The following is a 24,962-nucleotide window of genomic DNA, read 5'->3' as shown; positions in this document are numbered from 1 at the left end:
ACTGTGTCCTGTTACTGGTAGACGGCACTCATGTCCCGAGCTTCTCGATAGACTGTTATTCAAGATGGTGAACACTGTGAACGCCTACATGGAACAGCGTGTTGTGATGAAGTTTTTAGTGAAAGAGGGCATAAAACCTGCCGAAATTTACAGAAGACTACAGGCTCAGTATGATGAGATACTCAGTCGCAGTAAAACATTTGAATGGTGTAAGCGCTTCAAAGATGGCCGTATCTCTATTACTGAAGATCCCCGTCGTGGTGGATCACAGCCCACGATAGTCATTTCTGAGAACATTCAGCGCGTGGAGCAGCTGATCGTAGACAATCGTCGCATAACCTGTCGTGAAATTGCAAGGATGTGTAATCTGTGGATAAAAACGGTGAACGCAATAATTCATGATCATTTCTTGTTCCGAAAAGTGTGTGCACGCTGGGTCCCAAAGCAGCTGTCTGCTTTGGACAGACACAGAAGAGTTGAAGTCTGTAGAGAACTGAAGGAACGCTACGAAAGGGAAGGCCAGAATTTTCTGAATCGCATCATGACATGTGGCGAAACATGGGTTTACCATTTCACCCCAGAATCCAAGAGCATCGATGCAGTGGAAGCATACAGAATCACCACCTCCCAAGAAATTTTGAACAGTTGCATCTGCTGGTAAAGTGATGGCAAGTGTAATCTGGGAAAAACAGAATTCACGTTTATTTTTTTCCCCATGGTGTCACTATCAACAGCGAGTATTACTGCCGTGTTCTGCATGATGTGCACAAGAGTTTACGGAAGAAATGTCTGGGTTCGATCACAAAGGCTGTGGTCTTTTTGCAAGACAATGCACGACCGCCATACCGTTCAACGCACATTCCAAACAATCCAGGAACTTGGCTGGAAGTTATTACCACAACCCGCCTACAGTCCTGACTTAGCACCAAGCGATTTCCACCTGTTTGGGCCCCTGAAGGAATTCCTTGGAGGAAAGCATTTCAACACCGATGGTGAAGTGAAGAATGGTATCCTACAATGGTTCCGCTGTAATAAATCTTTCTATGCCGAAGCACAGGCGTTAGTTAAACACTGGGGTAAGTGTATAACTGTAGCTGGAGGTTATGTGGAAAAATAAATCCACTTTCCACACTTTGAAATTTGTTCTTCCATTTGTTTTTAAAAAAAGTCCCGAATTGACTTGAGCGACCCTCATACAATATCAAAAAAAGCCACTCTTATTTTAAAGAGACTCTTGGCAAGCCAGAAAAGATGCAATGAAAGACTGGTAGCGATTATGCGTAGAAGTTTCCGCACCAGCTCACGCTGATGTGGATTTTTAGAGATTGTCTGCTCGAGCCTAGTAAAACATTTATCGGTCAAAATGTACTACACTGTATTCTGAAAAACTAAAAGACTAAACTTGGAAAGTCGTACTTTTACTGAGCCACAACGACCAACTTCTGAATAAATACTTTGAAATCTGTGACGTCAAACTGAGGTATCGGCCATGGGGTTCTGGCACAAAACTTGAAACAAGGAACTTATTACCGCAATGAACTTATTACAAACAAGGAACTTGTTTCTGCAATATTAACGAAAATAGAATTCTTGAATACTTTGCCAATCTAAGCTGATTTGGTGTTTCTCTTAGGCGTCCCTTAAGTGCAGGTAAAAAAAGCTCGGTGTAGCAGCAGCACAAATGAGACTTGGACAGAAGGCATTATTCAAAGCACTTTAATTTTTTTTTTTTTTGAACTGCAGCAGCTGATTAAAACTAATAAATATGTAAAAAAGCATCACACACAGATAACCCTATATGTTGATAGAAATCGGAGAGCCGAGTATACCAGCATAGCCAATTGTTTTTTGTCTCATCCCTAACAAAAATATGCATTTTATTGACCCAGGCATAGAAAGTTGCCCAAATACAGCAGTAGAAATGCCATATAAATTATTCACTTTTGCATCCTATATACAGGCATTACAAGAGCAACCATGTCAAAGATACCAGTTGGAGAAAAAAATATCTAGACTTCCCAAATGTAAAATAAAGGACGGGAAGGGGGTTTCAATGCTTTAACGAGTCTGCACATTAAACCAAAACAGAGTAAAACTCGCTAAAAGTGCATTCCCATTAGTCTTTTTCACTGAAGCGAAATTGCCGACTTTACTAAAGCTCGCAGAGAGCTCAACAAGAAATTCCATCTGTCAAAACTTAGTGGGAAAGGAATGGACACAACCCATGCTGAGTACACTATATGCAGTTGGGTCAGAAGATTCTAAAACGACAGGAGGATAGGAACTGCTCGTTAACAGGATGCTTTTTTTTTCTTCAGTCCTTATATTACTGAGAAGCTACAACAAGCCTAACCTGCACACACCTTTCCAGAAAGGGTGCCGGTGTCAGTTTTTCTGTCACTTATCTAGAAACATTAGTCCAATCAGTCGCACCACATGTAACTGACTGCTGTGAGCATTCCAAAACATGCTGACATCTCAATCGTCTCAAGCCGATTCGGCACGCACACAAACATATATGCATGTATATATATATATGTATATATATATATACCACACACTTGGGACACAAGCTGCATGTGACCAGACTTTGCTTTTCTTTACATAACAACAAAGGACAAAGCAAAAAAAAAGTAATAAAGCAATGACTCAGGGGTGCTAGCACCACCAAGATGAGCAAAAAGTACTTTGTGTAAAAAAAAGAAACGTGGCAAAGACAGTGACGACTATAGTTTTCCTTAACACATGAGAGACAGAGGCACGACAAGGCTGAGGAAGGTGAAAAAATTAAAAAATGCAGCGAGACAGGGGAAGGGCGCAGAGAGAGAAACGCCACAGAACTTTTTCATCACAGCGCCTCATACTTCTTCCCAGAGAGAAGGCAACAGGGACTGGCTAACTAGGTTGGTCGTCACTATTCCACCCCACCAGTTCACTTGTGGAAAAAAAAAAGAATGAGAGAAAGCCACACTGTCTATGTACACCTAAGACACTTCATGCACGAAGCACACTGGTCCTTCCTTGTCTTGCATCCCTTTTTGTCCCACGGAGTGGTGCTTTCCCGATTAAACTGTTCTATGTACAACTAACACGGAAGCTACGTGGGTGGCGGCTGTTGCAAGGGTTGTTTTTGTTGCTGCTGCTGCTGCTGCGGTAATTGGGGCTGGTGCTGCAGCTGCACAGGTTGTGAAGGCTGTGGCTGCTGATGCGTCAGCTGCTGTGGCTGCTGGACAACCGTAACCAGCTGTGGAACTTGTGGCTGCACTGGCACTGGCTGCATGGCTACAGGTTGCACTGGCGCAACAGGGGCCTGCTGCTGCTGCTGTGGTGGCACCACAACCGGCTGGGCCACCGCTGCGGCCACTGCCGCTATCGTCTGCTGTGGCTGAGGCAACTGTGGCTGGGACACGGGCACTGCTTGCTGTGCAGACTGAGCCAGTAGGCTCAGGGTCTCCGGCGAAGCACCAGCACGCAGGATACCATTTTCATACTCCAGCTGAGCTATCCGGTCCAGCAGCTCCGTTATCTTTTCTTTAAGCACATCCACTTCCTCACGCACAGCAAACATGAGGTGGCTCTTGACTAAGTCCTTCACGAAAGCAAGAATGCAAACAGTAAGAGCCAGTAGTTACTCGTGCGTAAAATGGAAACAATGCAAAAGTGCACAGTTTAAAGTGTGATGCAGTATGCTGTCTCCAGTGTCCAGCTAATAAACTCGGCAGTACTGATAAGCAAGAAAAACCACATGCTCATTCCAGTGAATCTACACCAGTATAGGTGTATAGGTATAGGTATATACATAGGGGCCCTCTATCCATGAGACAAGAACTTATCACTGACTTCAAGGTATGCAGAGTTGTCGACATCTGTGAGCCCAATAAACTTGTGAAGAACAGCCCTATGGTCATATCGGTTAATGTCATGCTGTCAGAAGCAGCTATCAGTAGTTGCTCTGAAGCCACATAATACTATAGTGCAAATTTTGCTTCTTTTAAATATATTAGTTACTCCTAGTGGTAAACAGAATCTTTATTTAGAGTCCATGTGCGGAAATAGCAAGTTTTTCTACCTGCCCATTAAGCATCTTCAGAACCTGCTGATATATGCAAATCTTGCCAAAATGAATTCTTTAGTGCATAGCAGAAATAATAAAAAAGAATAATTATAATATTGATGAAGAAATTCTGACGTTGAGAATTCGATACGCCAAAATTTATATCCCAAAGCATCACATCAGAAATACAGTGAAAATGAAATATGGGATTTCATGTCCCAAAGCTGCAATCGGGCAGCAATGCTGTGTAGCATAGAGATGTAGCAGGGGCACAAAATTAATTTTGGCCACATGGAGTTCTTTAAAATGCATCAAAAGCTTGGTACACAAAGATTTAAAACATTTTTCCATTGCTTCTCATCGGAGTGTGGCCACCTCACCTGGGAGAATCAAACCTGCAACCTTGTGCTCAGCAGCACTATACCAGTCAGAAAGTCGCTGCCAGCAGATACACCAGAGATGATAAAGCTATCGTAACATTGTAAGCTGAGGAAGATGAAAACACGAAATTTCATTAAACAGCAATGGTGCAGATATTCAGATTTAGAAAACACTCCCAAGTTCCAGAAAGAAGGCTGGGCTCATGATACAAATATCATGAGTTTATAACTTTCTGGTGCCCATACTTGAACGATATCTATGCATACATTCACTCTTTCGTTACCATGCCTATACAAAACTATCAACTTGATCGAAAGTTTTTCTAGGAGCTGTTTAACATTTATGTTGGAATTCTTCTACTAGCAACGTCAAACAGTCTGAAATGACAACTGAACTTTAAATATTTGTCACATCTGACCATTTTTGGCAGACTGGCGAGTGTGGAAAAACAAGACAACACTGGAAGTATTGTAGAAACTAGCGTCCAGTGCTCCTAGCACTTCCTCACTAAAACAATGTAAATTTCACTTTGGTCAAGTCGGCAACATAATTTTTAAATGACAGCAGCAGTAAAGGCAATGAGCTTAAGTTGTCTAATTTTCCAATCCAAACTCAAGGGTATTTTAACAATGTCTCAAACAAAGGTAGATGCCCGTGAGTGCTTATTTATTTAATAATTGTGTTTGACTAATATCAAGTGGAACTTGATTTTTCCCACCGTGGGTTGCTTTTACCCATCAATGTTTAGACAGCATATGTACAAATTATTACAAGCAATCCTTCCTGTTGTGTGGGGTTTTAGTTCACATAAGAGCACACAGTCGATTTCAGAGCAGCCTTCAACCAAAGCCTAACTAGCAGTCTAAAATCTTACATTATGAACACTGCCAGAGCATGTGCCCTTATTCACAATTGAACAGTATTGAACAACATTCCACACTACTGCACAACACTGTACAGGAACTGAACAAATCATGTGGAGGCCCGAGCGCTAGTTGAATGCACACTAGGCCACCTTGCTTGCGTGGAAAAGCTGATTGAACAGAATAACCAAGCATGTGGAAGCTTCTGCATGCTCCCTGACCTTTGCGAGCCTAAAGAATGCAGTAAAATACGAACCAGGTGCCTGCTGCAATGAGTAAAAGCAAACATTCTCTGCACAATAGGAACTTACCTGTTTTCACATTTGCAAAGCTACTCCGTTCCTGCACAGCACAGGCATCACTATGGCTAGTAGTGATGCCAACAAACCTTGGATTAATTTTTTTGCATGATCTGACAAAATTTGGGAACTAGGAGTCAGGTGCATATTTTGCATATTTTTGATTTCTTTACTCTCAGTACTAACACTGTAGAACCTCGTTGACAGGTTCCCTTTACGTTTATCTGGCGCAACGTTCGCCAACGTTCCCAATCGAGAATACAAAAATGCCGCAATAGAGTTACGCTCATTTTTTACTGCTTCATACGTTCTCTGAAAACACGATTTTTTGGCACCAACGTTCAATACGTTGCCATACTGCGACCGTATGATACGTTTTCCAGTCGCTAGATCCCATGTAAACAAGAAAATGCGCGACGCGCGCGCGATCGAGAACAGTATACAGCTGCCCGCCGCGGCAGCGATTCACGTGAAAACGCTGGCGCGGTATTTCGGTACCAGCAAATCTCCGGGGTCGTCGCACGCAGATTCACAGCTATCACCGCCAATCCTATTGTGATAAGCATCTTCGCCTATCTCTTTCACAACGCGTGATGCCATTGGAAGCGTAGCCAAGCTTTTAATAGGCGATAACCGAAACGCGCCACCGTTCCTTGCTGCAGACTGCGATCGTATACGTTTTCCGACCGCTAGATCGCATGTAAACAAGAAAAGGCGCGATGCGCGCGCGATCGAGAACAGTATATAGCCGCCCGTCTCACGTGAAAACGACGGCGCGCGACGGCGCGCGCAGTTCCTTATTCCGGTACCAGTAAATCTCCGCCCGGGTCGTCGCACGCCGCATTCACAGCTATCGCCGCCAAACCTATTGCGATAAGCATCTTCATGCGTGGTGTGCAGTGCCACTGATAGCCTACTGCACGCGCTTAGTAGGTGATAATCCAAACGCGCTGCCGTTCCCTTCTGCAGCCGGCGCGATGTGTGGGCATCACGTTTCGCTTCGACGGCATCTGACGTCACCCACCATCTCGATTTCGTTTCGGTTTCCCGTAGACCTTTTAAAACACCACACAATAGGAAAACAACATAACACGCCTCGGGCCGCCGGAGCACCACCAGGTCAACGCGCGTCGGTGTCTCTTGCGACAACGATCCGCGTTACGCTTCGCATTACGTAGATGTGAACAATAGTTGTGTTATGGGATCGTGCGTTTTCCCGGTTAATACATTTTTTCGAGGCTTATTTTCATAACATATGAACGAGGTTTTATTTTGCTAAAAACAACAAATTATAAAATAACAAAAGTGTTCCTTGAGGTGCTTCTTTGATGTGCCACATAAGAATTCTGAAAGTCTGAGCAATTATTACTACTATACATCTATCCGAAGCACCAGTGATCAGGCTATAATTTTATGCATCGTGGATACATATTGAGATTGCCACGTCTTGAAATAGAAGGTTTAAATATAAAAGCACCGAAAATGAGCACATTTCTAGCTATAAGGAAAGATTTAAAAGTGTGTGCTGTACTTCTTGTGATGCCAATTATTTAATAACAGTTTTACATCCTTAAGCCAAACCAGTGCTATGTGTGAAGAGACCAAAGAGGAGGATTTTGAGCCAATTTTGACAACCAGAGGCAACGCCCCCACCCTTTTTCCTTTACGTGTGCGATGAAATCAATGAATGGGTATTGCTACATTTTGCACTCAGTGCAGTGCAACTGCCATGGCAAGGGAACAAATCCATGACTTCATGCTCAACCGCGGAATGACACAGTAATCAGAGTCTACCTTTAAGGATGATGCTATAGATTATGTCTAAGATAGTCTAGCATCCTCAGCAACTTCTGCCATTTGTGGACACCAGCTTAACTCATAGCGAGCACAATTCTCAGCATATGTGTATTGAAGCTACAAAAATGTAATAAATGTTTGGTGTAAAGACATTTCAAATGGTGGTCTACTGCCATAAGGACAGCAAAATGCTGTGGAGCCGTAAAACAAAGCATTTTGTTTCACTTCATGCGAGAAGCATCGCATGCCACAAAGATGCTAAGAAATTGCAATGCAAACCAACAGCTCTATAAAGTTCTCAAGGCATTTACAAGAGCGAGGATAATTACAAGCATTGCATCTGAACTTGCCTGTCTCCCTCAAACACAAGTGCTATGCAGTGAAGACAACTCTAAATAGTAAAGCTTTGAAAGAAACGAAAGGGTATAAAGTAAGTGTCACTCTCCAATACACAGTGACTGGCAATAGTTCTCCTGACACTTCGCTCCAGAGAGTTCAGCTTACCATGGCCTGCTCAATTTTGTTGTCGATTGCCACCGTGCTCCCAGCCGACGTGCTGCGGGAAAAGACAAATGCATCAGCACAATACTGCTTGCTTTCAAAGAGCAGACATTTTTAAAAAAGTAAGTAAAAGCTAACATGCAAGCAAGTGCAAACTTTTCATATGATTACGATCCCATAAACAGTATGAGTCATGCCCCCTGCTGAAATCCTTACTAATTAAGTGTCTCTTACAGCTAACAAACGTCATATTTAAAATAGAACAAGCATGTTTCTGGTAAAGGTCCCACAAAAGGATACTGCCTGACTGCTGCTAAGGAATGCGGCGCAAAAGCAGTTCGGTATCACAGAATTTATCTGCATAAACATTGCAAAGCTTTACCTAAAGATACGACGGCGACTCACGCGGGACATACTAACTCGATTATCTGCAAGCGTTGCAAAGCTCGAAACAAGGGTCGAGGACTTGCTAAGTACTGAATTAAATGCACATATCACTGCTACAGATGAGGGCGTGAACAAACAGGGCGCGCTCCGTGGGTTGCACGCAGCTTAAATAACAGCACAAGCAATTGTAAAACGCCGCACGACACGGCCACAGGTAATCGCAGTAGCCTAATTCGCCCTTTTGACAACTTCCCAGCGCGCGTCGGGAGTACCGTAAAGGTGCGTTCCTAGCCATTGCAGACGAACGAGGCGCAATTTCTAAACGAAACTGCTGCGCTGGTGTGTGGATACGAAAGAGCCGCTATCCACAGCTGCTCAGCCGCGGGCTGAGAGCAAAAACCGCACGCCCCGCAGCGAGAGCGGAAGGCGAGGAGGAGGAACCCGCGCGCGATAAGCAAGGTAAGAAACCTCGCCGGGCAGCAGCGCTTACCGAATGAATTGGCGAACGATGCTGTACACCGGATCAGCGGCCAGATACCCCGCTGCGAACGGGGCCGCCACCGCCGCCGAGACCACTTCGCCGCGGCTCATTCGAGGTTCAAGCGCCGTGTTCCTCCTCCGAATGAAAGACCCGACCCACGTTAAACACGTTGCTGGCACGCGCAACTCCCAATCGGCGACAGGCTATCAAATGTTCGGGGTCGCCGCTGTGTCAACCAGCAGACCGCCGTCGCAGCGGGTACGGGGAATAAACGAAGAGAGACGTGAGCAGTGCCACAAGAGCGCCAGCAGGGACCATTGCCGCAGCGAACGGACTTGATGAAATGCTACTGCTGCTGCCACCGGCGCTCCGGTTCGATCCGGTTCCCAGCCGGGGCGGAGGAGACGTAGTCGAGAAAGAGAGACGAGCAGCTGCCGCCTGCCTCCTCCACCGCTACAGCAGCAGGGCGAGGGGCGAGAAAGAAGCCAGGAGCGAGGCGCACAACCCTCCCTACTCCTCCCTCGGCAACCGTAAACAAGCTGCTCCCTGCACGTGGAACGACGAAACAGCGGCGCACGAAGACCGAGTGTGGCAACACGGGACTTCACTCCACAAACATATGCGGCTGGCTGTCACATTCCACTGCGTACTTTCTTCTTTTTTTCTTTTTACCGACGAGCACTACCGAACGTCACAGGAAAGCCTGACGCAAGGGTGTTACGACCATCTACCGAAAAGTCGATGTGAAGGCGACCCAGCTACTGAGCTATGACCGACTATGAATGTCAGTATGGATTGGTCTTAAATTGGTTGACAACAGATTTTTGCATGAGTAGTTAGGTGAAGGTCAGCGCAGACTATGGCTTCAAAATCGTACACTAACTTTGCTCGATCCATGTGTATGCCCCGAGGCACACTGACTGGTTCCGCCTTGTAATTTTATACATCTGGCTAGCAAGCAACTACACAGTGCACATCTAGCCGAGATGAATAACTAAAGCCTACACACAAGGTCGTGAATACGACTACACAGTGAAATAACATGACTACATAGTGCAAATAACAATGGTCATAAGAAAGTGAAAAACTTTTTTTTCATACCAAAGACACAAAAGAAAGATCAAAGGTCGTAATATAAGCATTGCAGCCCTCAGTAACTAATGGATGGCACTGAAATTGAACAAGTTCTTTGGTCTATCATGCTGGCTCTTGTGCTTATTGGCTAATCTAGGGCAACGGCTAATTTAGAATAACCTAGCAATTAATATCACTTTAAGCAAGTGCAGCTAGGAATTGAGTACACAGCCATACATTTCGAGCATGGCTGGGCTTTTGTTAGCACCTTTCATGTAGTCAGACATTTCTAGAAAGAAAGCGAAACATTAAAAAAAAAACATTCCATTTCAGAGTTTAAGTACTAAGTTCACGAAAGCAAACACTAAAGCTTGCTACCATTTGACACAAAGAGTCACAGCGTCAGTCCAGAAAGCACTGACATGGATTCGCAAACATCTATGCTCAATAGAGCACCAAAATTATGTCAGCAAATAAATTTAAATGTTGCCTTGCCAATAATTTATTTGCCTAACCTGGATTCTGTCTGACAAGTACTAGAACGTGTGGAATGCATCAGCTATTACTTTATGCACAGCAAAAATACCAGTTCCCTGTAATGACCCAGAAAAGCTTTCATGCCTTGGAATTACACTGCAAAGTAAACTACAGCGATGAATCGGCTTCAACGAACTTTTCTCTTTCTATGCTCTGGAAAACATCAAAGAAACTTGCTGCATTTCTTTATTAAGAGGTGATGCTTATGGAACACCATCTCATGATGGCCCAGAGCAGAGCTGATGGTGCTAGGTAATGCGTACCAATGCATTTAAAATTGCCCTTGCATGAATGCCAAGCACCAATCAAATTCCAGAATGAGTTACTGCAAAACCTTGGGTACATCTTGCACATGTCCTCACTTCAAATTAGTCTGCCCATGGCGATTAGAGAGGTAAGCATGGGAAATCTGTATTACAGAGCCAGAATCTAACCCGCAGCTCCCAAATCCCGGACTGGAAATTAACTGAGTAAACTGCAAGCATGTGGCGTCCACAAGTGCTTGAACAAGTAGAGACAACATTATGTAATGGTAGCATCTGCTATATCATAGTCACCTCTCCACTAGTGTGAAGTGGCCATATGAGGAAATGCGGAGCTGCTTGATGTGAAACAAAGTAAAAGGCACCATATATTTGACGCAACGTCACTAATGTAAAGACTAAGGACAAACACGGGCTAAAATGCTATCTAAAGGTGAAGATGACGTACATGAATGCATGAGCTATCAAGGAATGTGTCACATGAAAAGGTGGCCACAAGAAAGGAAGAGATATTGGTGAAGGGGTTAATGGGTGAACAGCATAAAAATGTGCACTGCAATGTACTTAACAATTACTGCAAGTTTGCAAACTGTTTTTAAGCTCTGGTAACTACAAGAGCTTACCACAATGTACGATTTGTCATACACACTTGTACATTTCACAATTTTTTCACCTAAGCTGTCAACATCATAGGTGGAAAGTTTTCATTTTTCCGGGGGGAGGGGGGGGGGGGAGGGGGTGTGCAGCTTTCTGAACCCCACCCATATATCAAAGAATTGTTCACTTAAGTGGCGGCCTTATATAAGTATCTACAAGACCTCACAGCAGGAGACAGTTCAATATCACAGCCCGTGTGCCCTCGCACCACCAAGAAACTGGTGTCTCTCCGATGAGCCATGCAACAAGTGGATTCAGTTAAACATGTTAGGGAGATACATGTGTTTCTTGCGTACTAAGTTGCACAAATACACATCCATGAAAAAAATCGATGTAAGGCCTTTTGCGCTGTCTCCCCGTATGCCTACCGTAATGTTTCCACTGGTGCTTAGTGGTGGAAAGTACGCTTCCTTCTCAGCTTCAGACAGGCCCTGGCAAAGTACCGATAATCGATGTGCCCACTGTTGTCTTCGTTGTTGGGGGCTCATGCTGTGTTTCTAGCCAGTGCACATTGTGGCATGTGTATTCGCGGTAGAAGCGGGCTCGACACATGTTGTCTATTTCTCGTTTCATTGCGATAGCAACTATATCGACACTCAAGGTAAATTTTTGATGTCGTCAACGCCGTGATGTTCCATATAAAGTCAAAAAGCCACATGACTGAGTGACCCATATACTGTGGGTGCAAGAGAAAGCATGTAACAGTGAGCCGAAAAGCATGGCGGCTTGATGTGAATTATCTTTCCATGCGCTCAATATTCTAGTTGGTTGGAGCTCACGTGATCAAAAGCGCACTTGGGAAAGAGAGCGCATGTCTTCTACTCTAGCCCTGCCATAGCTGCAAATGACTGTGTGCAGCGGACACTTAGGCGGCTCACATGCTGTACCTAATTGTTAGTAATCATTGGCGGATGCAATGATAAAGGGCAAGCAGGCGTGGCGGCTAACTTCATGCAAGCTGTTTTCCTTCCCAGGCTGTCTTTCCGCACTTCTAGTATTGCAGATCACGCAGTCTACGTTAAACAAAGGTAATTGGATATCACTGACAGAGGCCGCCCTGTAGTGGACATAAAAATAGGCAGATGATGCGGATGAATCTAATTTTCGGAGTAGCGGTGAATTGTGCTGTTGGTCGAGCCGTTCGCCCCCACTGCTGGCGTTCTTCATAATGCCAGTGTTGTGACAGCGAGTGTTCGTGGTCATCCAGCGAGATATTTACAGCTTTGCAGGGTTTCTGCATTACACTATGCTTGTTATTCCAATCAGTAAATGAAGATTTACTACAATTTATATGGCTGGTATAAGTCACATATAGACTCGTGTAAAAGTTGCACTTTCTTGTCCCGATTTTAACCAGTCTTACATGGGACCAGGCCATTTGATCTAATTTCTCCAACTACGTGTATGAAATCTGCTGTAAACCATCACGATTGCCTCCTCTCACTGTCTAGAAGCGACGCAAAAAAGTATGCTGTACGCGAAAATTCGTTTGAGCGCGATCGGAGCCAGCACACCGAACGTGACTGCTTCTTGGTAGGATATTTTTTTTAAATATTGGAAATCAAGTTGGGGGTGCGACCCTTACACAGGTGCAGCCCTTAATCAGTAAGAACCTTCCCTTGTGTAACTGTCTGATACTACGGTATCAATACTGCTTCGCCTTTGTGATGAAGCTGCAGCCTCTTGTGCGAGTCCAAGTATAAGCGCTGCTTTGCATGACTGCTATTGACTGATTTCGAGTGAATTTGGCTTGGCCTCATTTCGGTTACTAAGTGAATTATATATATTTATGACCTGTACATGCAAGTGGCGATGTTTCCATTCCTATTAAATGTTGTGCATTATTAGAAGTTTTTTTTTTCCTTCATAAGTCGTTAGCATTCTTTACTGCAAAGAGAAGCAATATTGATACACACATAATTCATGTGCATTTCACATGCCGTTGATAAAGGACTCTGCCTAAGTGGACTCTGAAGCCTGCAAGTTAGTTCTTTTTTTTCAGGGTCAAAAAAAGAGCATGCAAAGCAATCTGAGGTGAACATACAGCAACATATTTATTCTCTAGGCATAGGCTATCCGTACCATTAGAAATAACTGTTAGTTGGCTACCTCCTTATAAAGAACTTTGTCCTGTGTCTGTGCATGGTGTTCATTGTGGAAATTGAAAAAAAAAAAATGCTGAAGTGAAAAATTACGAATGAGGTAGCCACCGCTGGTGTTTCTAATGCGCTTGTCCTCATACTGCCAGGATTCGCAGGAATAAAGCGAAAGTATGAATTAAACGATGTGCACGTCCGCACGAACAGTGATGCAGTAAGCTTTTAGCCACAATAAAATTTTAGGTGAAAAGCTGGAGGCAACTCAAAAGAAACCTCAAATGATGTAGGTAACAGAACTCTATTAATGACACTTTAGGGAGGGGAGGGGGGCTCTGCCCCCACCGGAAAACTTCGGAGGGGGCTCAGGCCCCGAAGATACTCCCCCGCCCCGTAGTCTGCGCCTAGGATAAACATTATTTTTTTTTCATGTGCAGCTGAGCCTTCATTAAGGGGACACTAAAGCGAAACAATAAATCAGTTCAGACTTATGCAGCATTGTTTGAGAACCCTGCAGGCAGTCATTTAAAAAAAAACAATAGTTTGATTATTAGATGAGAAAATGAAGGTCCAAGTATCAGTATTTGAATTTCGTGCCGAAACTCCAGCGCCGGTACGTCAGCGTGACGTCAGGGATTCCAAAGTATGTTTTCGCATTTGGGCCGCGTTGGCCGAGTAAAAGTTCCCGAAGCTTGCCATGTTTAATATTTGGTTCCTTTAGAACACAGTGTAGTCAATCAGTACCGCTATATATAATTAGTAAGCCCTAGAAGATGCCATCAAAATCCAAGACGTCGCAGCCCCCAGGTGCGGGAACTTAAGTAAGTGTCGCCACCCGTAATTCGTTCTTGCGCTTTTTCTGGCTTACCAAACGTCTTATCATTGTAAGAGTTGTGTTTTTGGTGTTGTAGAATGGCAATTTACTGATGTAGAAGAAATCATTTTTCACTTTAGTGTCTCTTTAAGTATGTGGCCATTTCATATTTCCACCTACATTACTAAAACAGGAATTTATGAATATGAAAGTTTGCACAGTGCCCTTCAGCAATCATTCCACTGTATCTGTTATATCATCATGGTGAATTTTAATGTAATACAGTAACCACCCCTTTACATTTTGCCCTTATGTATTTATAAGGAAAACTGCAGAATGCTGATCTACATTATATTGTATAAAGTACTGACAGTTGAATTGCACATTGACAAGAGGCCTGCATGGAGCCAAGAGATAATTTTAGTTTGTCTGTAAATGTACTAGCATTTGTGGAATACAGGGTTACTAAAGAGGTGTAAGGCAACAACGCTGATAGCGACACCTGATGAAACGCAGCTTAGTCAGAGAGCATGCAAAGCTGACACTGCAACGACTCACATCTTCCATTCAACTGCTGGTGTAAAGTGTTCAAAGGTGCAGTACTTTTATTATTTTCCTTCACCGATAACATTGACACACACACACATTTTTCAAACACATTGTTGATGGATAAATCTTCAAAAGATGCCGCTATCAGCTTTGATGATGCCATTCACGGCTCCTCTAACCCAGTAATGTGCAAATGGCACAACTTTTGCAAGCAAGGTAAAACTCTCTTCTAACAACAATACTTATGTTAACATTGTAAGAATATTAATTATTGTTACTAAGAAAATAAACAATGTTCTAAACATGTATCGACACGTGTGTGCTTATAGTAGGATGATGCTTAGTAAGTGCGTTCCAGGCTGCTCACAATTTAAAAAAAGAAAGTTTAAGCAATTTTCATTAGTTCAAAATAAACAAGTTTCCTAAAGTGGTTGCTGCTATCTCAAGGAAATATAGATAACTATTACAATATATGGTATAAAAATTCTGCTTAGCATATTCCCACTGAAGTTAAAGAATATATATATATGCACGGTGTGTGCTTCAACTCTAAACTGTACTTGCTATATTCAAGGGTTACACCCTTGAATATAGAATTAAGGATGGAGTGACTGTGTGTCATCATGCTGGTTTAACAGGTAATCTGTGCACCCGGGAAACATTTTCTAAACATATGCTTTAAGTTGCATTTATCGAGACACTTAGGATACAGTGAAAGACTGGAATCATCTACCTGCTGAAGTAATGCACCACCCCAGTCATTCATCGTTCAAGGCATTCACTGAAAATATGACCTAAATATGCCCACCCCTCATGTAAAACCCCAAATGAGGTATTTGAGGTATGAATAAATAAATAAATAAGTGCCACCGCAAACTCTTGCTCCAAAAATATTTCTCTCTGCAGAGGTGTCTGTTCTTTCACTCTCTGCTGCCATTGAAACACTTTTGCTATAATTGTTCCCGTAATGGGCCAGAGAGCTTGTTTTGGCTCACCACGTTTCTATATTTTACTTATGACATGTTAGCCTATTGCACATATTGTTGTCCACAAAATTTTACGAATCGTTATTTCAGGTTGCACTTTATCCGCTTTGACTATGACTGCCTTTAGTAGTTTACGAGAATACAGCTCGCCCTATTAGTTTCACGCTGTATTCTAGGATGGCAGCCCCATACAGCACTGGAACAATAACGGAAAACTTTTTTGGCAGGATAAGGCTGATTAACATTTTGACAAGCCAGTACGCACGTGAAAATTAATCCTACACACAGATCCCAAGGAGGTGAAACAAAAACTGTGGCCATGTTTCATTGCAATTCTAAAGATAACAATGAGCACTTTTGTCTTAAAAGTACTGCTTACTGACAAAGCATAAGCTCTGTATATAAATAAGTATGTGCATAATGTTATAGGAGTACTATTTCTTTAGTAAACTTAATTTGTGTTGCATTGTGATGTTTCCAGTTCAGAGAAGCTGAAAAATACAAATGAAAATTAGAAATAAGAAAGTAGACAGAGAAATAACACACATAAGTGGTTGAGAAAGCTACTTTGTGCTAAAGGAAGTGATAAAAGCAAACAAATTTCAGATTTGAACAGGTGCAGTCTCTGCAAAATAAATAAATCTATTTGCCATGCATTCTATATTTTATTTTTGTTCTGTTGTCTACACTGTTCGTTATGTTGATTAAAAGTAGTTGATTAAAAGTAATCAGCCCAGCTTTGAACCCCTTTGCAAGTGCTTGAGAAACATGACCCCCACTTACGAATGATGAATGAATGATAATAAAAAAAATTTGGAGAATGTTTAAGCTTCACCTTTAAGAGTAGAATGCAATAGCATTTAAAGATCCCTTCCCGGCAACTGCAGCTTATGTAACCGTAACGCTTACCGGAAAACGCTGGCGGCTAGTGCTATGCACAAAATAAGCTTTGTGGTTCTTTTTTTTTACCTCAAACGGCAGCTGGAAAACGCTATTGCATTAAAAGGGGTTTGTGTTTGAGTTTCTGCGTAACAGAATTATGTTTTCTCGTATATTCAAATTACAATCCGACGCTATCATAGTTCAATAACTTCTTTGCGCTACGGGGAAGGCCTGCATGGTTGGGTATGCGTGATTTGGAATTATTATTCCAGAAACGACGGTCGAAGTGGTATGCTGGACACCAACGTCAGATTTTCTGCGACATGGTGCCTTTAATGCTATCGCGTTAATATGTATGTCTAGGATAACTTGACAATGACTGACGTGCAGCCTTGTTCGTATGGCATTGTGAAAGGCAACAAAGCTGAATGAATGTCATCCCTTGTGAAGTTCATGTCTAGGATAAAGCCAGACAACTCTCTCTACACAGCACCTCCTCACCCAAACTGCCATGCTTCATTATGAAACATTTATGCATTAGAATTCCCTGTCACTTTACTCTTGTGAGCCACACCAAATTCATTCACAACATTATGTGAAGCATTCGCAGGATATGTTTTTCTACAAACACTGATGTTTTCACATTAATCAATTTTTCCATGTTCTCTCTGACCAGTTTGGCAAAAAATCGCCTGGCTATCTGACATACTGCAGCGCTTGGGGAAACAATGGTTCCCTAATTATAATAAGAAGCAAATTATAGTTAAGACCAAGAGAATGCACAAACCTAAACAAGTGTGAAATGTCCCACATACTGCCCCAACCATTTGAACAAATTCAGTGTTTTCAAAATTGGGAGATTGGAAACTGATTTCTTTGGCTCAACAAGGAAATATTTAAATTTTGTTTTTATCTCATTAGCTTGGAAGGGGCAATTTTTCTGAGCGACTCATCTGAAAATTCACTGACAGTTCCAGTTTTCTCTTAACAGTAGACACTCTCAAAAATTCCTAGTTGAAACAGCGCATAAGGTATTGTGCAATGATTCGAAACATTGATGCTAATAGAAATTACATAAGGCATCTAAACTTGCAAAGCAGAATAAACCCGCTTTCAGGCCAAAGTAAAGGATCAAATGAAATACAGAATATGTTCTGTTTGGATAAAAACAAAAGGTTCCTCAAGTACGCAACAATGCCCAAGTGCACAAGGGGGACAATTAGTGCCCTGGGTGCCCCCAGGACACATTCCTCAGTTCTCTCTTTTCTTTAATATATATTAATAGTGCACCTAATTAGATTTATTCTAGCATTGTCTCTTTGCAGATGGCTGCGTCATTTACCATTCGATAACTGACCCTACTGACATGCTAGCCCTCCACCATGATATGAAAGAAGTTGATGAGTGGTGCAGAAGTTGGCTAATGGTATTGAGCATTAACAAAACAACAGCCATTTCCTTCCACAGCCACAAAATTTATGAACCACATAAATACTTGCTCAACGGGACTATATTGAATACTGACTACTAAATGCCTAGGCATCACTACTTGTCACAATTTAGATTTATCTGCACAAATATTAAATGTTACCAATAGTGCTAACCATACCCTTAGCTTTCCTAGGCATAACTTAATCTCGTGCCCTCCCTCAGTCAAGCTACTAGCCTAATCAACCTTTGTAAGACTGAAATAAGAATATGCATGCACAGTATGGGGCCCATACCAATGTAGCCTGATTAACACCATTGAATCCGTGCAAAATTCTGCCATCAATTTTGCCTCCTCATAATACTCCCAACTAAGAAGGGTCAAGCTCATCTACCTTATCTTAAATGTGTTCTAAAATATCTAGACTGTGTCTCTTCCAAAAATTTGATAATGGTCAGCCAGCTAACAGCCGTGACATCATGCCAACTAATTGGACGTCCGACCACTTCTCTCACTGGAAAGTATACCCGCAACAACGGCTCATCTTCCTTTTTCACATGAATGGCCAAGGACTGGAACATCTCCCTACACACAGCAATCCCACACACTTCAAGACCGACACAGAATCATTATTGCAGAAGCCTTATATTACCCACGCCTCATGTAAAACCCCATTCTATGGGGTCTTTGAAGTATTGTGAATAAAAAATTATTAACTAATTAACACAGTTAGCTCCAGGCTGCTTGCTTCTTTGCAAAGCTGCATGAGCTTAACGGTATTCAGCAAATTCCTCTCCATGACAGCAACATTCATTTCTGGTGAAATCACCCATGCCTACTTTCACCTATGCCTTCAGCTTCATAAGCGAAGCTGCTACAAATATCATGCATGCGCGCTACACACCTTGGTAAGTCTAGTACCCATGGATACTTACAGGAGCAAATCATGCACCTTTGCCTTGTGACCACCTTTGCCAAAGGGCAACCGGGAGGGAACCCTCGCCACTTGGCCAGGAAACCTTGAGGAGCACACACAGACGCTCAGGTCGAAACGAAGGATTGTCACAGCAGCTCTTAAAAACTGCCCACACAAGAGCCGACAAATTGTGAAGCACGATGACAAGATACAAAAAAAAGATAAGAAAGGTTAGCTCGGCACGACAAGGCCTGCCCCTCGTTGACATACCACCTCACCAAGCTTGAGAGCCAGATGCAACCAAACGATCCACAGGCAATGGAGTGGGGGACAGTTTGTAGAGAATGAGGGAGTGAGGGGGGACCTCCCTCGCACTGCACAACCCACAACAGAGGAAGCCAGAAAGCCAAGCAAAAGCAGCAGCATTGTGGAGGTTGGACAAGAGCTGCTGAAAAGTGCAACCTCCAGGCAAGACAGCAAGTCACTGTGCCCACTCCGCCGAAAACTACAGCCCAAGCAAGACAACGCCAAGCAGGCAGTAAATGAGTCCAGCCACAATTCCTCCATCCAAACAGTCATACCTGGACGACAAATGCAAGAAACAAGAAAACAGGCCTCAAGCAGTTTGGCCAACTAACAATGCTCATTAAATATCTTGCAGCCATCATACGCTTATTCAGTTTCGTATGCCAAATCGAAAATGTTACATAGAATATGATGTGGTGCTAAAGCAAACAGGTTCCCACACATTATCTGCGCAGCTAAAGAGAGCTTCAGTGCCACAAGTCAAATAGTTCCAATGCTTTCTAAAGTCAAATGTGTGCCATAGTAGCGAGAAATGCCGAGGTTCTCAAACTCTGTTTTTCTATACACAATACAAATGCCTATTCCACAGAAGAGCCCCTTTCATATTAAAAAGCTGGGTTTGGGGAGAATGGAACTAAGGTTGAAGTGAAGGATTATAAGATGAAAAATATGCACTTCTAATAGGTATGCACTTTCAAACGAAATGAAAGGCAATGATTCAGCATTTGCTATGTCCCTCAAATATGTATTGCTACGCAGCATTACAAATGTAAATGCATATGACTAATGCAGGCTTTTCAAATGGAAGATTAAGATGGAGTGCATTGCTCAAGTGAAGTGGCATCAGCCTGTTGTTACTGGTGATAGATGACCTAGGACGTTGGTTCTGATGTCCACACATGGCAATAAGTCCACATCTTGTTGGCAAAGATGTAGTCAGAATCAGTCACCAAAGGCTGCACACTAGTGATAGATCATAAGCTGTTCACCACTGGAAATGGTCCAAGTGTGGAGATTACACAGTGCTATCACCTAACATGGCCACGCAATGTGCTATATTCAAGTAGAGCTACTGCTTGCAATAAAGGTTGCCCACAAAGGCCAAAATCTACTTCCCAACATGAAGGCTGAGCTGTAGGAAAGGGTACATTTTATGCTGCTTATAATGAAATGGTGCCAAATTAATTTAGAGCTAAGATGCAGCAGACTTAAAAACATCAACAAAATCTGAAGTATTGCTAAAAGAATGGTTAAACTACCAGAGAAAAAAAATGGAGGAGGGGGCTGCAGGTGCAGGCACATTTGTTAGGGTAATGAACTAATCCGGTCACCAGCTTTGCACCAAAATATCTATATTTTTGCATTCTGTTAAACATTACAATAGAGGCCTAGCCTGAATGCATGAAGTCGACCTGAAATGATGAACTTTAACTGAGTCTTCATCCTTTCAGAATGAAGGTTTGTTCGGATGAAGTCATTAACACGAGCCCCACAACATGCAAAATGTTTAATTGCAGCCAACAATACTGATGAAGCTCACATGCCTGATGTGCTCCCAAACTGATCAAGTATGCTCTAGTGGAAACAAAATAGTACAAGAAAGCTGGCATGAGGAGTCTAAAGTCAATATGCAGGTTCCCATTGTAAACCAGACTGTTGCTAAACATGAAATAGGAAGAAAGTGTAATCAGCCACCTAAGCCAAACATTATTGATGTCCCTCTGCATTCCTCTAAGCAGAAAAAAAAAAAAGAATAAGACAAAAAAGTAAAAAGGGTAGGTAATTTACGGCCTCTCATAATGAACAGATCTGACCATTTCTTTATGTAGTGAGACAGTCCAAACATCTTGCATGTACAAAGTTTGGCCATTCAATTAGGATTCAAGATTACACAAACAGCACAGATGATTGGAGGAAACAGAATGCAACACAGCCTGCTGTGTCATCCATCTCACTTTCTTCTGTTGCCTGTAGTGTTCGTATAACACCACGTCCTGTATGTCGCGGTACGGCTTTAAGGTTTTTATCCCTTTACGCACAACTTCAGATGTTAGGACAAAGATACGGATCACAGAAAACATTCAGTACCATGCAGCATTCTTCCAAGCCTCCAAGGCTAGGTTTAATGAGTTCTTTTGAGGCAACAAGATGTACTAAAGAGCTAGCAGATGGCATTATTCAGTGCAAAAGAGCATCAGAAGAGCATGCAGCACAGCATGCAAACCACAAAACCCATTGGCACCCTGTGTAAGGAACCCACAACACCACCAGAGCTTGAATCACTGGTTGCAGAGCTGTCACCAAAGTTCTGTTTCCGGCTAGTGGCCAAATAAGACAACACATAGCAGTACTATCAGTCACTAAACTATACTTAATTAGTGTAGTGGCTCTGCTAGAGGTCTTGCTTTGAAATAGTGTCAGACTAGGCAAAGCACCGATATGCATGCCCCCATGTCAATCATCAGATTGTTTCAGCTAATTGCAAAGAGAAGCAAAACAAAAGAAGAATAAAAATGCTATGCTGTTACCCAAACCATTCTGTCGTGACACAGCAAGTGCCCTTTTGCTAAATTCTTCAGGAAGAGAGTAGTCATTATGACGAAAGCAGAAGCCAATGAGGTGGTGTGATCAACACAAACCCTTTATGAGCCATTATAACACTGGCAATTATAAAGTTGATTTTTTCTAGTATCCTTCCCTTTGTTCATGCTGGCTAGAAGATCCATTATTAAATGGATCCTTTTTTTTTTTGGACAGCACTGAGAATCTATAGAAACAAAAATGTTTTCTTCCCATCACAGTCCTAAGTACAAAGTTATGAGATAACCATTGAAACCTTTAGAATTTTTTATATTTCTTATGTGTATGCCGTAAAGGTTCTCTGTTACGCTTCACACTACAATTTAAGAGAAGCAGTGTGGTATACAGCCCACTTAATAATTGTGTAAAATGAACAGTGTTCCCAGTAGGCCAACTGATAGCACAGATGGCCACTATAAGCAAGATATCTTAATGTCATGAGTAAGCACAGAAACCTGTTACAAAGCAGAACTCAATGCAGTCACATGCAAACATTTAACATTACAACAAATGGTGCCTTAAAATGATAGTGGTGACATCTCGTAAATGAGGAGTACCAGCCAATTGCAAAGCTTATGCAAGTCTTTGTAAAGCTGCCTTTATGCTTTTTATTAGCATCACTGCATCCATCTGAGAAACAAGCACAAATAAATCATGCACAGTATATCAAGAAGTTTAGCAGCTATTCAACACACTAACTTCCTGCAATAAGGCATGCAATACTTAAAACTTTATTATCTGCACTGGAAAAGAAATACTGTCTATGGGAGTCAACATACCTAGGTGTTATATAACAATCACCAGCATTACGATGTGTTATCCTTTTCTATTATTATTATTTATTGCCAGCTACTGTTCTTACTATGCTGATGCCACCAATTTGCTAAAATCCATTCCCACTCTGAAAAGCTGTTAGTGGGCTTATTGTGTTTCCTCATTTCCTTTAATGATCGGAAAATTCTAAAGAACCAATGCTAAGCCGAGATTAGGTTGCCATATCTCAATGCTTTCTACCGTGGATACTTCTTGTAATCTAACTAGCAACACAGGCCACCTCACATTTTTATTCTGAATGCAGACACCTAAGTGGCTTAACAAAATGTATGAATAGCAATATCCAGCTCCCTTAAGTTTAGCCTTATTTTGATACTTCACTTTTCTCACATAATTGCAAACTAAATAATGGTGCATATCTTTTGTTGTGGCAATTACCTCTCTCGCTCCCAACCCCAATTAGCATACTTTGGCCCCACGGTGGAGCTACTTCTGAATTTGGAACAATGAAAACCTCACAGTATTGCCATGGCAAAAATTTCCCAAGCAGCCATACTTTAGGTCACCTGCTTCAATACATACACTCTATTAAAAAAAAGAATAAAACAAGAAAAGGATGAAATCACGCTAACCCTGAGGACGGTTATTTTCGAAATATTCTAACGAATATGGAAATCGCCACCGTGATGCACAAGAGCATAAAATAATGCAAGAACATCTGATTATCACTGCAGTGTCTAGATCTAAGCTTGACGAACGGCAAGGAATGATAGTATGGCTGGTATGTCTTGGTTGGGTGAGCACGGCTAGGCGCACGTCCCTTCAGTAACTAGAGCCGCAGCAAGCCGTGCAGTTACCGAAACCGCGAGCACCCATGCGTTATCAGCAGATGACCTCGCACACGTTAGCGCTACGCATCGCAGATGCGACGGCTGAAGATGGGATGAGTCACGCCGACGTGACCGGCGGCGCCTCGCGAGATTGTCGGGGGCAACAAACGTGTACACGAACCTCTCGGAGTCTTCCTCCGTGGCTGACTTGTTGGTAGCGTTCTCGGGAATGGGCTCGACGGCCTGGGCTGCAGCAGCGTCGGCTGCGACAGGCGGCGGCTGCTGCTGTTGATGCTGCGGTTGTTGTTCAGGTACCGGTGCTACCACCGCCGCCGGCTGCGGCGGGGCAGCCGTTGCGGGAGGCTTGTCGTGCACTGCTGCCGCCTGCGGCTGCTGTTGCTCGGCGATCGGCTGGAGCACACTTAAGGGCGAGGCCCCTTGACCACCCGCAGACACTGGCAAAATGATGCCGTACAGAGGCCCGCTCTGTTGGCTGTTGGCCGGGTACGTCTGGCCGACGGGAATTTCGTACACGTGGGCCACTGCCTCGTTGGACACGGCCGGCGGCAGGTCCGCGGCGGCGGTGCCGCTGTCGCGCTCTTCGCCGGCCTTGGCATCGGTCTGCATGGCAGGCGGGTCGACAAAGTCCATGCATAGCCAGCGTCCTCGGCCGAACGGCTCCGAGCTGACGATCTTAACCACCTTGAAGCGCCGCTGCCAGTGGTCAGGGTTGATGGGGCCATCCGTCGTGCTAGGCGCCGCGGGCGTGCCGGCCACTATGGTTAGCGTGCCCGCAGCACCGGTAACCACCGCCGGAGACACAGTCACCGCGGCCAGGCCGCCCGACGGCACGGGATCGCTGGGCGCAGCACTGACCGCCGCCGTCACCGGCTCGGTGGCGGCCTCCGTGGGGGCGGGCGGCGCCGGCGCTATCGACGGCGTGTTGTCTTCCGTTGGTGACAACTGCTCCGTGTCCGTCGTCTTAGAGCAATCCAGGATGTCGGAGCTCAGGTCCTCTGTGTGGCTTTCGTCCAAGTCGTCGGCACTCTCGTCACCGCCGTCGTTGCTTAACCGGGACCCTTGCACGGTGACGCTGGTGATTTGAAACGACGTCGGCTTCTTTTTCGGACCCGCGGTATCCACAGATTGCACCAACGTCCTCGGTTCGCCGGGGCTGCTGCCATACATTGTAGTTGGTGTTATTAAGTCTACTTCGGCGTTATACAGTCTTCCAGTACTGTTGCCAATGCCATCGCCACAGATTTTGTCGGCCATGATTACCTCCCGACAGAGGGAGTGTTTCTGTCTTTTTTTTTCACCACCGAGTGGATAGTTTACCAATCCTACCTCGGACCAAATACTCTAAACTTTACAGCCATTATAATTATTGACATTCACAAGAAACAAATTGAAGTCGCCGTACAAGGCGCTAAAAATTCGTGACAGCAACTAACACTCTGACTGTCCCGTCGTGTTACTTCGCCTAGCCCACTTCTCAACAAAAAT

General features: G+C 43.5%; 2 protein-coding genes across 6 annotated transcripts in view; one reads left to right on the top strand and one right to left on the bottom strand.

The window, feature by feature from the left end:
• Positions 1-24,962, top strand: part of LOC126542394 (uncharacterized) — a 71,018-nt gene that overhangs the window by 12,442 nt on the left and 33,614 nt on the right. Inside the window, exon 4 of one of the 4 annotated variants that reach the window (XR_008614920.1) lies at positions 3,176-3,264. The exons of 2 other annotated variants lie outside the window; for them this stretch is intronic. Coding sequence is in view for 1 of the 2 variants with exons in the window: in XM_055077227.2 (XP_054933202.1) it covers positions 9,542-9,547 (6 nt within the window). In the remaining variant the exon portion in view is untranslated. Of the gene's footprint in view, positions 1-3,175; positions 3,265-8,873; positions 9,548-24,962 lie in introns of those variants that run through there. One more of the 4 variants, XM_055077227.2, reaches the window with a different exon arrangement.
• Positions 1,701-24,955, bottom strand: LOC126542393 (uncharacterized). 2 transcript variants are annotated; one of them, XM_050189445.2, is made up of 4 exons: positions 23,638-24,955; positions 18,986-19,069; positions 7,899-7,950; positions 1,701-3,589 (listed from the first exon to the last, which is right to left on the bottom strand). In XM_050189445.2, exons 1-4 carry the CDS (start codon positions 24,729-24,731, stop codon positions 3,098-3,100), a joined length of 1,722 nt encoding a protein of 573 aa, XP_050045402.1. In that variant the 5' UTR covers positions 24,732-24,955; the 3' UTR covers positions 1,701-3,097. The 2 variants fall into 2 exon arrangements, with proteins under 2 accessions (XP_050045402.1, XP_050045403.1); XM_050189446.2 differs by lacking the exon at positions 18,986-19,069.

The sequence above is a fragment of the Dermacentor andersoni genome, chromosome 2 (assembly GCF_023375885.2).
Source record: "Dermacentor andersoni chromosome 2, qqDerAnde1_hic_scaffold, whole genome shotgun sequence".
Lineage (NCBI taxonomy): Eukaryota > Metazoa > Arthropoda > Arachnida > Ixodida > Ixodidae > Dermacentor > Dermacentor andersoni.
Note: the sequence above shows the minus strand (reverse complement) of the source record. Positions and strands in the feature narration are given on the sequence as shown.